At 57.3% G+C, this 12,419-nt stretch overlaps 6 protein-coding genes across 6 annotated transcripts; 3 read left to right on the top strand and 3 right to left on the bottom strand.

The window, feature by feature from the left end:
• Positions 1 to 134: 134 nt before the first annotated feature.
• Positions 135 to 1,592, bottom strand: KRP23_13313 (E3 ubiquitin-protein ligase mind-bomb; the record flags this gene model as incomplete). The annotated part of the gene is made up of 3 exons (XM_067884007.1): positions 135 to 1,265; positions 1,328 to 1,445; positions 1,546 to 1,592. The coding sequence occupies 3 exons, from the start codon at positions 1,590 to 1,592 to the stop codon at positions 135 to 137; spliced, it is 1,296 nt and encodes a 431-aa protein (XP_067738632.1).
• Positions 1,593 to 1,679: 87 nt separating this feature from the next.
• KRP23_13312 (uncharacterized protein) lies at positions 1,680 to 2,740 on the top strand (the record flags this gene model as incomplete). Its single annotated transcript, XM_067884006.1, has 5 exons — positions 1,680 to 1,757; positions 1,823 to 1,959; positions 2,027 to 2,159; positions 2,232 to 2,319; positions 2,382 to 2,740. 5 exons carry the CDS (start codon positions 1,680 to 1,682, stop codon positions 2,738 to 2,740), a joined length of 795 nt encoding a protein of 264 aa, XP_067738631.1.
• Positions 2,741 to 2,859: 119 nt separating this feature from the next.
• KRP23_13311 (uncharacterized protein) lies at positions 2,860 to 4,011 on the bottom strand (the record flags this gene model as incomplete). Its single annotated transcript, XM_067884005.1, has 1 exon — positions 2,860 to 4,011. The coding sequence occupies one exon, from the start codon at positions 4,009 to 4,011 to the stop codon at positions 2,860 to 2,862; it is 1,152 nt and encodes a 383-aa protein (XP_067738630.1).
• Positions 4,012 to 4,210: 199 nt separating this feature from the next.
• Positions 4,211 to 5,482, bottom strand: KRP23_13310 (Damage-control phosphatase ARMT1; the record flags this gene model as incomplete). The annotated part of the gene is made up of 1 exon (XM_067884004.1): positions 4,211 to 5,482. One exon carries the CDS (start codon positions 5,480 to 5,482, stop codon positions 4,211 to 4,213), a length of 1,272 nt encoding a protein of 423 aa, XP_067738629.1.
• Positions 5,483 to 6,365: 883 nt separating this feature from the next.
• KRP23_13309 (uncharacterized protein) lies at positions 6,366 to 7,508 on the top strand (the record flags this gene model as incomplete). Its single annotated transcript, XM_067884003.1, has 1 exon — positions 6,366 to 7,508. The coding sequence occupies one exon, from the start codon at positions 6,366 to 6,368 to the stop codon at positions 7,506 to 7,508; it is 1,143 nt and encodes a 380-aa protein (XP_067738628.1).
• A 2,006-nt stretch (positions 7,509 to 9,514) lies between these two features.
• On the top strand, positions 9,515 to 11,492 carry KRP23_13308 (Tenascin; the record flags this gene model as incomplete). Its single annotated transcript, XM_067884002.1, has 3 exons — positions 9,515 to 11,057; positions 11,135 to 11,290; positions 11,371 to 11,492. 3 exons carry the CDS (start codon positions 9,515 to 9,517, stop codon positions 11,490 to 11,492), a joined length of 1,821 nt encoding a protein of 606 aa, XP_067738627.1.
• Positions 11,493 to 12,419: the final 927 nt, after the last annotated feature.

Below are 12,419 nucleotides of genomic sequence, written 5' to 3'. Positions count from 1 at the left end.
TTCTTGTCGCTGTAACCTTTAGACATAGACAAAAGCATAAGAAACAACAGCCAGCGACACAATATCAAAGACGTCTCGCTTCCTCCCGTTAAAGTAAGTAGTACCGCCACTGCTTCTCGCTGCTTCTAACGAGTCTATTTCATGCCGCAGCCCATGAGCTTCCTGTTGAAGTTCTCGCGCTGGTTGTGCTGCTTGCTTTTGAGAATCTTGACGGTGCAGCAAACAGCACAAAACCTTCCCTCGTCCTTGTCCTTGAGCGTGGCGTAGCTGCCGTCTGAGGTCGCCTTGCGCAGCTCCGACGCCTTCTGCGAGCAGTTTTTGCAAACCGCGCGGCCACAGAGCACGCAGTCCTTAAGCGGGTCCAGCAAGCTCTTGGGGTTGCGGCAGATCTTGCAGCTGCCGCGCACAATGTCGGACGGCGCCACCTGCGAGCCCTCGGCCATGAACGTGATGAGCTTCACCAGCATCTTCTTGGGCACCGTGTCGCTCACCATAATTCCGTTGTGGTCCGGGACGTTGATGGACGCTCCTCCCTGCACCAGTGCGCCTGCAATCTCGCCCAGTTGGTGGTCCACGGCCATGTGCAGGTACGTGGTGCCGTTCACGAGCTCGTTGAGCGCCGTGACGGGCGTCGGCTTCCGTAGCCCTGTAGGTGACGACGGCGTCGAGGATGTCGACGACGTCGACGAGTTCTTGAGCTGCCGGAATTTGTCGATGAAGAGCCTCGTGATGGTCGCGGGCGTCTCGGGCCTGGCCGTCAGGATGTGGATGGCCAGCGGCGTCTGGCCGCGCACGTTCACGGCCGACGGGTTGGCGCCCAGACTCAGCAGCAGCTCCACGAGGTCCGCGGCGGTGGAGCGCGAGCTGCTGGCGGCGAAGTGCAGCGCCGTGTTGCTGTGGCGGTCGCCCGCGCTCAGGTGCTCGGCCAGGCGCGGCAGCTTGGCCAACGCGCGCAGTACGTCCACGTGGCCCTTCTTGGCCGCGATGTGCAGCGCGCTCTGCTGGTTCTTGCGGTCGCGCAGCGCCAGGATGCCGGCAGACGACGTGACGCTGAAGCGGCGCGCGGCCGGCTCCAGGTCGTCGTCGGGGCTCCACTCGGTCGAGTCCGCGCTCGAGTTGGTGCTCGTGGTGGAGCTCGTGCGCGTCGGGTCCTCCAGGTCGTAGCCGTACTTCTGCAGCGTCGCGATGAGCAGCTTGGCCTTGGCGGCTTCCTTCTCGTCCATGATGGCGGCTGTGTGTGTGTGTCTGGCCGAGTCGATTGCGGACTGTTTGGTGGAGGCACAAATTTAGGCTCGAGCCAACGGAGGACAGGCTTGCCTCGAATTACCTGGATGATCAGGAAGAGCGGGAGATAGCCAGGGAAACAGGCCGCGTACGTTGCTTGCCGCCTTGGAGTCGTTGCTTGGAGCCGAGCCTGAATTTTTGTGTGTCGCTCGCGTGCGAGGCTAAATATAGAGCAGGCGTAGAGAAGGACGTTCCTCAGAAACTCGATGGCGGCAGTTGACCTGTTCGTATCCAAATAGATCTATTTTCGGACGCTGAAACGAATATCCCTGCGGAAGGAGATCGGTCCAACACGCGGTGCTTTTCATTGGCCAACTGTAGCGTGACGATCCCACGCTCGAACGACGGTTCGCGATCTGTGGTGTTACCACACACCACCAAAAATCCAAGCGGAGATGCTGTGGGCCGCGTCGTCCGAGTCGCCGTGGGCGGCGCTCTGGGCGCGCTACGATGCTGTGCTCGCGTCCATGGAGGTGGGTACGCGCTCTATAGTGGAGATCAGCTCCTGGCAACCCACTGACGCGCTGTGAGCTAGCAGAAGAGTGAGCTGGCGGCGCTGGACGCCTGGTATCTCAGCTCTTTCCCGTCGGTTCTTCAGACGCGCGAACCCAAGCCGTTCGTGGAGAAGGCGGAGCTGCAGCGACTCATGGAGTGGAAGCTCAAGAAGGGCAAGTGGTGCGTGCTCTCGGCGGGCCACAACGCAGCCTGTAGCCGCCTCTTGACGCCGCTCTGGACTTTATAGGAGGCCGCAGCTCATGAAGTTCGTCACTGCGCTGGATGAGGACGAGGTGAGGCAGGCGTCGTGTGACGCGCTGAAAGAGCTGAAGAAGGGGGACCTACGAGCGTCCACCGAGGCGCTCTGCGTACTGAAAGGGGTGCGTTACGCTGCATTACAGCCGCCAGACTGTGTCTCTTTACGGGCGCGCTGATAAGCAGCTGATTATTAGGTGGGGCCGGCGACGGCGTCTGCAGTGCTGGCAGCGTACGATGGGAGCGTCCCGTTCATGGCAGATGAAGCGCTGGAGGCGATTGCTGGTGCGTTTCGGCGGTCGAGGGCCTGTCCTGCTGGAAATTGCGATTAACTGTTAACTTGGCAGACGTCATCGGCCCGCGCAAGTACACCCTGTCGCACTTTCTGAGCTTCGCGGAGCAGTTACGCACAAAGGCCGAGTGGCTGAACGAACAGCGAGTTGCAAACGACGACGAGCAAGCCGGAAGCACGGACGTGTGGACAGCCCAGCGCGTGCAGTTGTGTCTGTACGCCGAGGCGCACGACGGAGCATCTTCGACGTCGGGCTCCAAGAAGACAAAGGTTTCGCCTGCTGCCAAGCGGAAGCGAGAGAAGGCGCCGACGCCGCTCTCTGCGAAAAAGAAAAAGGCTAAGGAGAAAGGCACCGGGGACCAAGACCAGCCCTTGCGCCGCTCGCAGAGGAACCGCCAGCAGCCAGCAGTCTAATCAGATCACCTGATATGTCTTAGGCTAGGCAATGCTGAGTCAGCATTGCTGACTGTGAGTATGGTGACTCCAACCTCAACGTGATCAAGTTACGTTTGCTACCCCCACCAATCCTCAATTCACTTGGCACGAGCAAAGCACCGATCCGTACTCTGGCACAGCAGCAGCTCTAGCGCCTCGGCGATCCTCGCCCAACTTTCAGCGTGGGCGATGGCCTCGGGCAGGTAGCCAAACTTGCGCTTGATTTCGCCGCGCACGAGTCTCAAGTACTGACGCACCTCTCCAGCCACGAGACGAAGGCGCGTCGCCATGTCCTCTCTGCGCTGTTGCTGCATGACCACCATGTGCTCTGCATCTGCTACTCGCTGCTGAAGCTGCTCGTGAGCTTCGCGCAGCTCTGTGACCTCGCGAGTCTGTTTGGCATGATCCTCGGCTAGCTTGTCTGGGACGCGGCCCGCAGCCTGCACCTGCTCCTTTAGCAGCTTCATTTCTGCATGCTGGGCTTCGTATCGTGCTGCCTTGCGCTGCTGACGCTCAAATGACTGCTCCAAGTGCTCTTGAAGCCATGACAGACACTTAGTTGCGACGGCGTCCAGCCCCGTCACCAGAGCTGCCGGATTCATCGAAGGCGACGAGGCCGAGTCCGCATCTTCCTCCTTCGTTGGAGTTGCGGGGTCCTGGTTATTGATGGTAGCGCTGGTATTGTTGTTTGTGTTTCCATCCTTGCTGGGCCCGCTCCCCGCTTTCAAACTCTTGCTTTCTGTTGTTTCCTTCTCGTGATCCTGGTTGTTTTTAGTCTGGTGAGAAGCTTCGTCAAGGCTCTCACGCATCGCCACCAGCCGTTCGAGATGGAGGCGGAACGATTCTCCCATGGCAGCGAGTTGCGCCTCAGCTTCTTCGGCTCGACGCTGCCTGCGCTCGCTCTGGAGCTTTAGAGCCGCATTCTCATGCTTGAGAGCTTCCACCCGTTTCTGAAGAGCCTCACACTGCGCTTCTAGCTCAGTAGCGGCCAACTCGAGTGCACCGCGAGACTTCAATGAGGTTTCAACAGTTCGGAGTTGCTGCTGAAGTTGCTTGGCGCGCTCAACTTCACGTGCTGCACGACGACGAGCTGGCGCCATGGCGGCCATGTGAGCTATAGCCTTGTCTTTCCAAGCCAGCAATTCTCGCACCTCGCTCTGAACGCGTCGATTTTCCTCGCGCAGGAGGAAGTTTTCATGTTGGAGCTGCTGCAACGGCTCATACGCTAGCAAGGCTTCTGCTGCTGCCATCTTCGCCGACAAAAACAAACTGACGAGACCTCAGGCAGCCGCTGGCCCCGATCGTTTCGTACGAAGATTGCAACGGACGAGGACCCTGGTCTCACTAAATATCGAGATTGAGGCAGTGTACCAGGAGCAATCACGCCGAGCTGTATTTGTCAAGACTGGTTGGTGTTGCTATACTGCTGCTGAGCTCTCCGCTCGATTGTCACGATGCTGCGGAGGTCACCACGCTCTGAATGATAGCGCGCTTGCCGTTGAATCGCCACTTTGGGTCCTCCTTTTCCAGTTTCTCCACGATGTTCGCCGGGATGCCTGCCACCAAGTTGGACTTCATCGTGCGAAATGACACGAAGGCAGTCGGAAAATACGGCACGACCTCTTCAATCGGACTTGAAGGCGGCCACATACGGTCACCAAGCAGGCGGCGATAGTTCAGATCGCCCTTGATGATCACCAACGTAGCTTCTTCCTTGAGACGAGTCTGCAGCTCCATCGGCATTTCCCAATAGAAGGCGTAGCGGTTCCAGAAGATATCGGGGCGAACCACCAGCTGTCCCCTGTTCACGTACTCGGCCAGCCGCTTACCCAAAGCCTGAGCTTCCAGAGTGCGTGTTGTACACTGCATTTCAGCGATATGTTCGTTCACGTCCGGGCCAACCGCATCCGACACATACATGGGCTCCATCTTCACGTTCATCGTCACCTTGCCGCACCAGCCATGACCAAGCAAGTGGTCTGCCAGCGCCAAATCCAATAGCAGCTCGGTGCCGCTATTGTCGGTGATATACTGAACCCCCACGCTGTTTACATCTCCACTCTCCACCGCCTTCTCCAAGAACGAGATGACCTTGTCGCTATGATCCACGAGTAGAAGCTCATCGGCAAATGTCAGCGACGCATCATCACCACTCACCGTATCCTTGACCTCCTTGTAGCATCCGTCCGCCTTGTTGCCCCACAAACACAACTTCATGAACCGCTTGAGCTGGTCGCGACGGCTCCGTGAACCCGCTTCCTCTTGAGCCGAGAGTCCCACCGCCGTCTGCAGCAGCCTCCACGGCGTCTCCTGCCCCAATTCGGCCACCTTCGACGCGTGGAACGGATCAACACCCGTCGTGTAGTAGCCCGTTATCAGCAGAATCAGGTGGAACATGTACATCCCCGCCAGAAACCACGGCGCATTGTGCCACCGGTACCCTTTCCCAGCCAACAGATTCTCCCATTCCTCGCTCGTAGTGCCCAATTCCACGCCGATTGCCGACGGTAGCGGAATCTCCGCATCCTGCTCCAACTCCCGAGCCAATTGCAGCAGTCGCTGTCTCGTCTCAACTGGAAATCCGGCCCCGTTCAGCTCCACACAGTCCCGCACCAGCGCCGGGTACCGGGACGTGAAGCCCAATCGTGCAAACGACCCGGGAACGTCGCTCCACACCAACGGGAGCTGCTCGACGCGCAATAGGAACGCGCTTGACACCATCTGACTCAGAAAGTTCAGGAATGAACTCCGAGCACATCAAAATCACAAATTGGCACACACAAATCACAAACGCTTTGCCAGCTCAAGTGTTATCCTAACACTGTTATTATAGGACGTGGAGCGGGTGAGTTCGAGACTCCTTGCCAAGCGTGGCGTTGCGGGATTTTGAGGCTTCGTGGCAAGATTCGGTGGTCTTCCTGTTAATATTGCGGGAGTTGAGAGTGAAGTCGATGAAATGACGGGCTGCAAGATCTGCGCTGCCCCGACCTGCTCGTGGTACAGCTTTGTGGAGCTCGTGGTACAGCGTCGACGGAGAAAGCCTTAGGTATCAAACCAGTGACCAGCCTGAGATCTCAGCGTACCAAATGCCCGTACCATACTAGTACTATTATCGTATTTCGATGACGGCGAGCGATCCATCGACGCACGCGACCAGGAGCTCCTTCTTGTCGTCAAGGAGAAGTTTCCAATTTGATCGGACGCCGATGCTGATAGTGTTGTGAGAGACGCGGACGGCACAACACACTCTTTGTAGCGGAGCCCAAGCAAACGATCCGTTCGTTGTACGAATACTTTTACAATAGACGGCAACATCGGTCACGAAACTCGTGTGCTCTCGCTCTACGATCCTAGATCCGCCATCTCGATGCCCGTTCAGCATCGCGCCATGAGCTGCAATGAATACTATTCGATGCAATGCCAGCCTGAGTCAGCTTTCATCACTTGATCTCAATCAACGTCGAAGCCAGAACTGCTGGTGTCCAAAACCGCTGTGGTGCCTGTTTCTTTCCGAGGCAGAGGACAGTCTCAAGAGAGGAACGAGTCGGACCACTTGGCCAAGTGCGACTCGTGGACGACCCGCCATTCCCCAACCTCTTCTGGGATGAACACGTGCGAGGTGCAGGACGTAGCGAGGCTGCGGCCGGGCGACCACATTTGCATCTGGGACACGACTCGCTGGCCATTCCGCTACACGCACCACGGCATCGTGTTCGCGGGCGCCCGCAGCGCCGACGCCATCTCGGTGGCCCACGTCTGGTCCCGCAAGTCGGGGCTGCGCGCGTCGCAGGCGGACTCCAAGTTCCAGCTCACGAGCCTCAGCGAGTTCCTGAACGCGCGGCCGCTGCGGGACATGCGCCGCGTGCAGTACAACTCGTCGCTCGTGGCCGAGGCCAGCTCCTTACTAGGAGAAGTGCATCGCACGCACGCAGACGCGCCGCCCGTGGTGCTCGCGCGCTGTCGGTTCCTATTGGGCCTGGGCCAGGGCCACTTCAGCATCCTCTCGCTCAACTGCGAGCACGTGGCGCTGTGGTGCACCACGGGCGTGGGCTGGTCCAAGCAGCTGCTGTCCAGGACGGAGACCAAGGTGCCGTTCCTGACGGCGTCAGCCAAGTCGGCTCAGGCGCTGGAGCGGCTGGAGTTGCAGCTCGTGGGGATCCGAGAAGAGGCCAAGGAGAAGAACAGCAAGCTGGAGGAGCTGGCAGGCAAGAGAGTTTATCTGAGACTTACAGGCTCGGGCAAGTTCGCCAAGAGGTTTGGAGACCAACTGTACTTGGTACAGGACGACCCGACAGAGAAGGACTGGGCCTTCAGACAGAGACCCACGGCGCTGAGACTGGCCGTGCGCGTCTCGGCGTACAACTGCGTGCGCGTGGAGCTGGAGGACTACGAGAAGCCGGGGGATGTGCTGTATGCCAGCACGGGCGGACTGAAGCTCACGCGCCGCCACGCGCTGCAGTTCAAGCGCTGGTTCCAGTTCGAGCTCGGGTGGGATGGAGAGCTGCAGAGTCTGCGCCATCGCCGCTGGTTCGTCGGCGCGCAGACTCGCGACGGACTGCTCCGGCCGTTTAGCTCGAGGGATAAGGCTGCGACTTTCGAGATTATCGATGCCGATGCCATGGACGCTCGAAGTCCAATGCTTGAGCCTTCGAGTGACTCGGAAGACACTGCTCCCCCCGCGGCCGACAACACGAAAGAAGCGGAGACGGAGCCGGACTTGGAGGTCGCTGGCGGAGTTTCCAGCTGACCACGAGTGGCGTCCAGACTGTGGACGGAGGTCTGCTCGATTATCTATGACCTTGTCAAGACAAGTCACTAAGTATCAATATGCGTGTGCTTTTAGTGTGGTCTTATCAGCTGAGCATTTGTTCGTGCGTGTGTTTGATGCCCGCTATTTGTAGCGAAGCGTCACAAGTCCGGAAGGCTGTTCCTCAATGGCGAAGGCTAGCAGCTTTTGCAATGGCGAGTGACTCCGAGGATGAAATTCTCGAAGATGTGGATGCCATCTGCGGGTGGGGAGCTGCTGACTTCGACGACGAACTCGAGGGACAAGCCCGTCGAAAAGCAGTGGGGAAAGTTACCGTCAAGCGAAAGCCACGGAAAGCTTTGTCCACCTCAAAATCTGCCTCCGGACTGGCAACTCTGCCCAACACGACTCAAACACAGCACCCTCAAGACTCTACATGCAGACTATCGATCGAAAAGCCTGTGGAACCTCCAGTCAGACAACCTCAGCAGAGTGAAAACTCGTCGAAGGAACGTCGACCACGTCGCAAGACCAAACCAAAGCAACCTCATGAGGCGAAACAGCAGTCGAATCCCAAACCTTCGCCAAGAACACTATCCTTGAAAGAAGAGCATGCTGCAATTGCTGCTTCAGGGCGCGAACGCAGGATGAGGATCGTCGCAGCAGCTATGGCCTCGAATGTGCCTCGCAAGCCAGGCATAGCATCAGTGGTATCGGCATCTTTCGATGGTGACTCAGACGAAGAGCAGGAGGGGCAGGAGATGACGTCTAGGCGGCGAAATGAAGAGTGGATGCCATCTTCAGCACCGCAAAACCAGCTACAGATAAAGCTACCCCGCGTCTCGGAGCCCTCAACTGCTCCTGCGGGGCTTGCCGAAATACCCAAGAAAATTCACCCGCCATTGCCTCTGCTAAGCATCAAACCCGATTGCGGGGGTAATGAAATAAGGTTGCTTGGCAAAGGTGGTCTATCATCTGACGCTCCACAGCACTGGCGGCGGCACCGACAGCAAAAGTCGAGTCTGCTGCCCTCACGAGACGTGTCTGATAACTGGGCGTCTAATTTCCCTCCAGCTTTGCGTCGCTCCCGCTCGCCCAGAAAATACCAAGCAGAGTCCCCACAGGCGAGCAACAGCAGTGGATCTTCGTTCTCGAAGGTTGTCCGAGTGCCGCTTGCACCCCGACAGGAGTATTCGACGCCACGTCACTTGGAGGAACTTTTGCCTTTAATCCATCACACTGGCGAGGACTCCGATCTCGCTGTCGGTGTCGTTAAGGTGCCCGATACATCAGTAGCTATGCCGAACAAGGCGCCGGTCGCACGTGCAGATGAGAAAGAGGGTGGAGACGACGACGACGAGGGCTGGACGGAATGCTATGATGATCCAGACGTATTGGCAAAGAGCATGGCTGGCCTCATTCAAGCCTTGTCGACATTTGCGGCGGACGGTAAGCGCACCAAAGACTCCAAGCCAGGCAAACACAAAAGGAGACGTCCGAAGCTTCAGCATGCGCAACAATTATTCCCACCAAATCCTCCAGTGTTGAGACTTCCACCACCAGGAGAGATTAAAGTCACTTCGGGAAGAGCTCCCATAACCGAAGGGCAGCAAGCATCGGAGCCCAGTGCAAGACGACGAAAGCAGCGTAAACTCCGCAACAAACCAAGTGTCAGCTCGAATCATGCCACAAAGGACCAAGTACCATGACTGCAGCGCAGGCGTTTCACGTGGAAAACTGCTTCCTACCACACGACGGCGACCCCTCTGTAATTCGCCATGCACGAGCTCCATAGCCGCCTTCTTTTGCTTGGGCTACTCTTACTGGGGCCGCTTTTCGACACGTTCGTGCTTGGATTCAGCTGTGACGGAGGCTGCAGTGGCCATGGGGCATGCCAGCGCTTGACGGGTCGGTGCACGTGCTTCCCGGGTTTTGCTGGGGCTACCTGCGCATCCAGACTTTGTCCGACGGGAGCGGCTTGGGTAGATCGAGCGTGGGGAATCGACATGGCCCACCAACCTGCCGAGTGCTCGGCCATGGGTCGTTGTGACCGATCGACGGGTGTTTGCGCTTGCGAGTCCGGCTTTGAAGGGGTGGCATGCGAACGACTGTCGTGCCCCAATGCGTGCTCGGGCAATGGGCGCTGCATGAGCATGCGCGATGCTGCTGTCTTACAAGACGATCGCAACTTCTTCGTGAGCACAACGTACACGCTCTGGGACGCTGACAAGATCATGGGGTGTCAGTGCGACCCAGGTTTCACTAGCATTGACTGCTCCCAGCGCGAGTGCCCCAAAGGTGACGATCCATTGACAACTGGGCAGACGAGTGCTGTGCAAGATATCAGCTGCACATGCAGCAGCACCTGCGCAGGGACCTTCGCGCTCTCATTTCGTGGCCGGGTGACTGCAAACTTGGCCAAAACAGCCACGTCGAGCGACTTGGAAGCTGCGCTGGAAGCACTGGACAACATCTATGGCGTGACTGTATCAACGACGAATCCTATCTGCTCTCCTGGTGGCACTCTCACGTCCGTCACTTTCACAAACAACCCGGGCGACCTGCCCAAGCTACAAGTGCTGAATAACCTCTCGAATGGCGGTACAGTCACTGTGGCAACATCGACAACCGGCACACGTGAGAACGTGTACTGCTCGAACCGCGGTCTGTGCGACTTTTCCACTGGTGTGTGCAAGTGTGCCGCTGGGTTTGTAAGTGGTGATGGTGCAATGCCATCGTTAGCTGGTAGACGAGGAGATTGTGGCTTCATGTCCGGGGCAGCGGCTTGTCCATCGACGAGTAACGGCGTGTGCGATGGCAAAGGTTCCTGCTCTGCTGGAACGTCGTACGCGTGCATTTGCAACACCGGTTTTGCAGGCTTTGACTGCTCGATGCGCGAGTGTGTCAAGGGTGCAGCTTGGTTTGATGGTGCTACGGCCCCAGACACGGCGCATGCTTTGGCTCAATGCTCTGGTAGAGGTTCGTGCAGTACTACGTCTGGAGCCTGTACGTGCCTCGCACCATTCACAGGGGCAGCTTGTGATTTGATGCGCTGTCCGGCGGGAACGTCAACGGTGACGGGTGCTATCTGCAGTGGCCGGGGTACTTGCAAATCGATCCAACAACTTTCGTTCGAAGCCAAGGACCCTCAGGGAAACCCTTTGGGACTTACCTACGGCGCCACACCAAACACATTGTCGACTTGGGACGCCGGAAAGGTCCAAGGGTGTGACTGCATCACGAATGACTACTTTGGTCCGTACGAGAATGCCTTCGGCGATTTCACTGGAGGTTACGACTGCTACACGCGTTCATGTCCGCGTGGTGCTGATCCATTCGAGGTGGGGAAAGTGAACGAAAAGCAAACGTTGACATGCACAGCTGATGGCGGCGAGTTTAAGCTTACTTTCCGGGAACAGACGACAGCAGTGATTCCGTTCGATGCTGGAGCTGCGCAAGTCCAATCGACACTGCAGGCCCTCGATAGTGTGCGCACAGCCACAATAACCTTCGATTCCGGCACCACCGTGTGCTCTGCGACCGGCGTTGGTACGCTATGGTTGTTGTCCAGCCTCTGACCTGAAAACTGACGCGCTTCTTTGGTTTGTTGCTACGTGTTGCTTCAGCCACGACGGTCGAGTTCACGTTCATGCAAGGTGACGTTCCACCATTAAGCTACGCTTCCACTCTTACGCTCACGAGCGGAACGGCCACTTTAGCTGTGGCAGAGCTGGTGAAGGGCACTAAGGCAAACATTGAGTGCTCTGCGCGAGGTGTCTGCGGTAAGTGCATCGACTACATGTAGCTGCTTTGGAAGAGATGTTGCTCACGGATTGCGATCGCATTCTTTTTACGGTGACAGACCGAGCGACGGGCATTTGCACTTGCTTCCCGTACTTCTTGAGCTCCGACGGTGGTGCAGGGCTGGGTCGACGCGGAGATTGTGGCTTTATCTCCCCGTATCCGAGTGTGACGCTCTCGTAAGGCTACTAAACCATGACGATTCAGTGGGAAAGCGCTCTCAGGGTTACCCCGACGTATCATTCTTGCAACTAGGTCAGCTTTAACTCTGGGGGTATATAGCATACCTTTGTTAGTCGTCAGCTCCAAAGCGTTCCCAATTCTGCATATGCAAAATTGGCAATCAGCAATACGCTTTCGTTAGAACCTCCAGTCCTCAAAACCTCCTGGCTCATACTGCGGTAAAGTGTAATGGAGAAAAGGGTCTCGCCAAGTACGACCTGGCTTGGCTTAGGAAAGTGGGAAAGACACCGCCTGGCAACCAGTCGCAAGTGGCCAGGGTTCCTTTGCCTTCTTCCCGAAGAAGTCCCGGCTTCGCCGGCTAACGAGGAAGTACCGAGCAACTATAGCTGCACAGAGTAAGTAGTTAGAACAGACATAAGACGACTAAGTGACATCAATGTACCTCACTCAAAAACAAAACAAACAAGTACCGAGCAACACAAACCTGAATTCGGACAAGTTTGTCGCGCAATACTTAGAGGAGGATAAGCAAGGAGCGGCCGTTTCCACCCAGCGGGTGTGGCGCGGACACGCCGTTCGCACCGCAGTTTGGCGCCAGCGATGTGCTGCAGCGACCACCGAGAGACTGGGGCTTGGATGCACAGCTCGAAGAGAAAAACGGCATCAGGGCGACAGAGAAGAAACTTGTGCGAGAGGAGATGCACGCGCTGCAAAACAAAATATCGCTTGAGTAACACCCAGAGCCGAAGTAGGGTCGAAGAAGATGACAACCTCGGGACTGTTGGCGTCCCAATAAGACTAGCAACGTCGTCCATGGCTTGTTCGTGATTGTGTGGGCTTCTTCTCCTAGCGTCGCGCCATCTGACCTCACCAAGTGGCTCGTGAAATACTTGCCAGAAGGGAACTTTGAGCTGGTAAGGCATTTGG

The sequence above is a fragment of the Phytophthora ramorum genome (assembly GCF_020800215.1).
Source record: "Phytophthora ramorum isolate Pr-102 chromosome Unknown Phyram_PR-102_s0017, whole genome shotgun sequence".
Classification (NCBI taxonomy): Eukaryota; Oomycota; class Peronosporomycetes; order Peronosporales; family Peronosporaceae; genus Phytophthora; species Phytophthora ramorum.
This window is presented reverse-complemented; position numbering and strand designations above follow the sequence as displayed.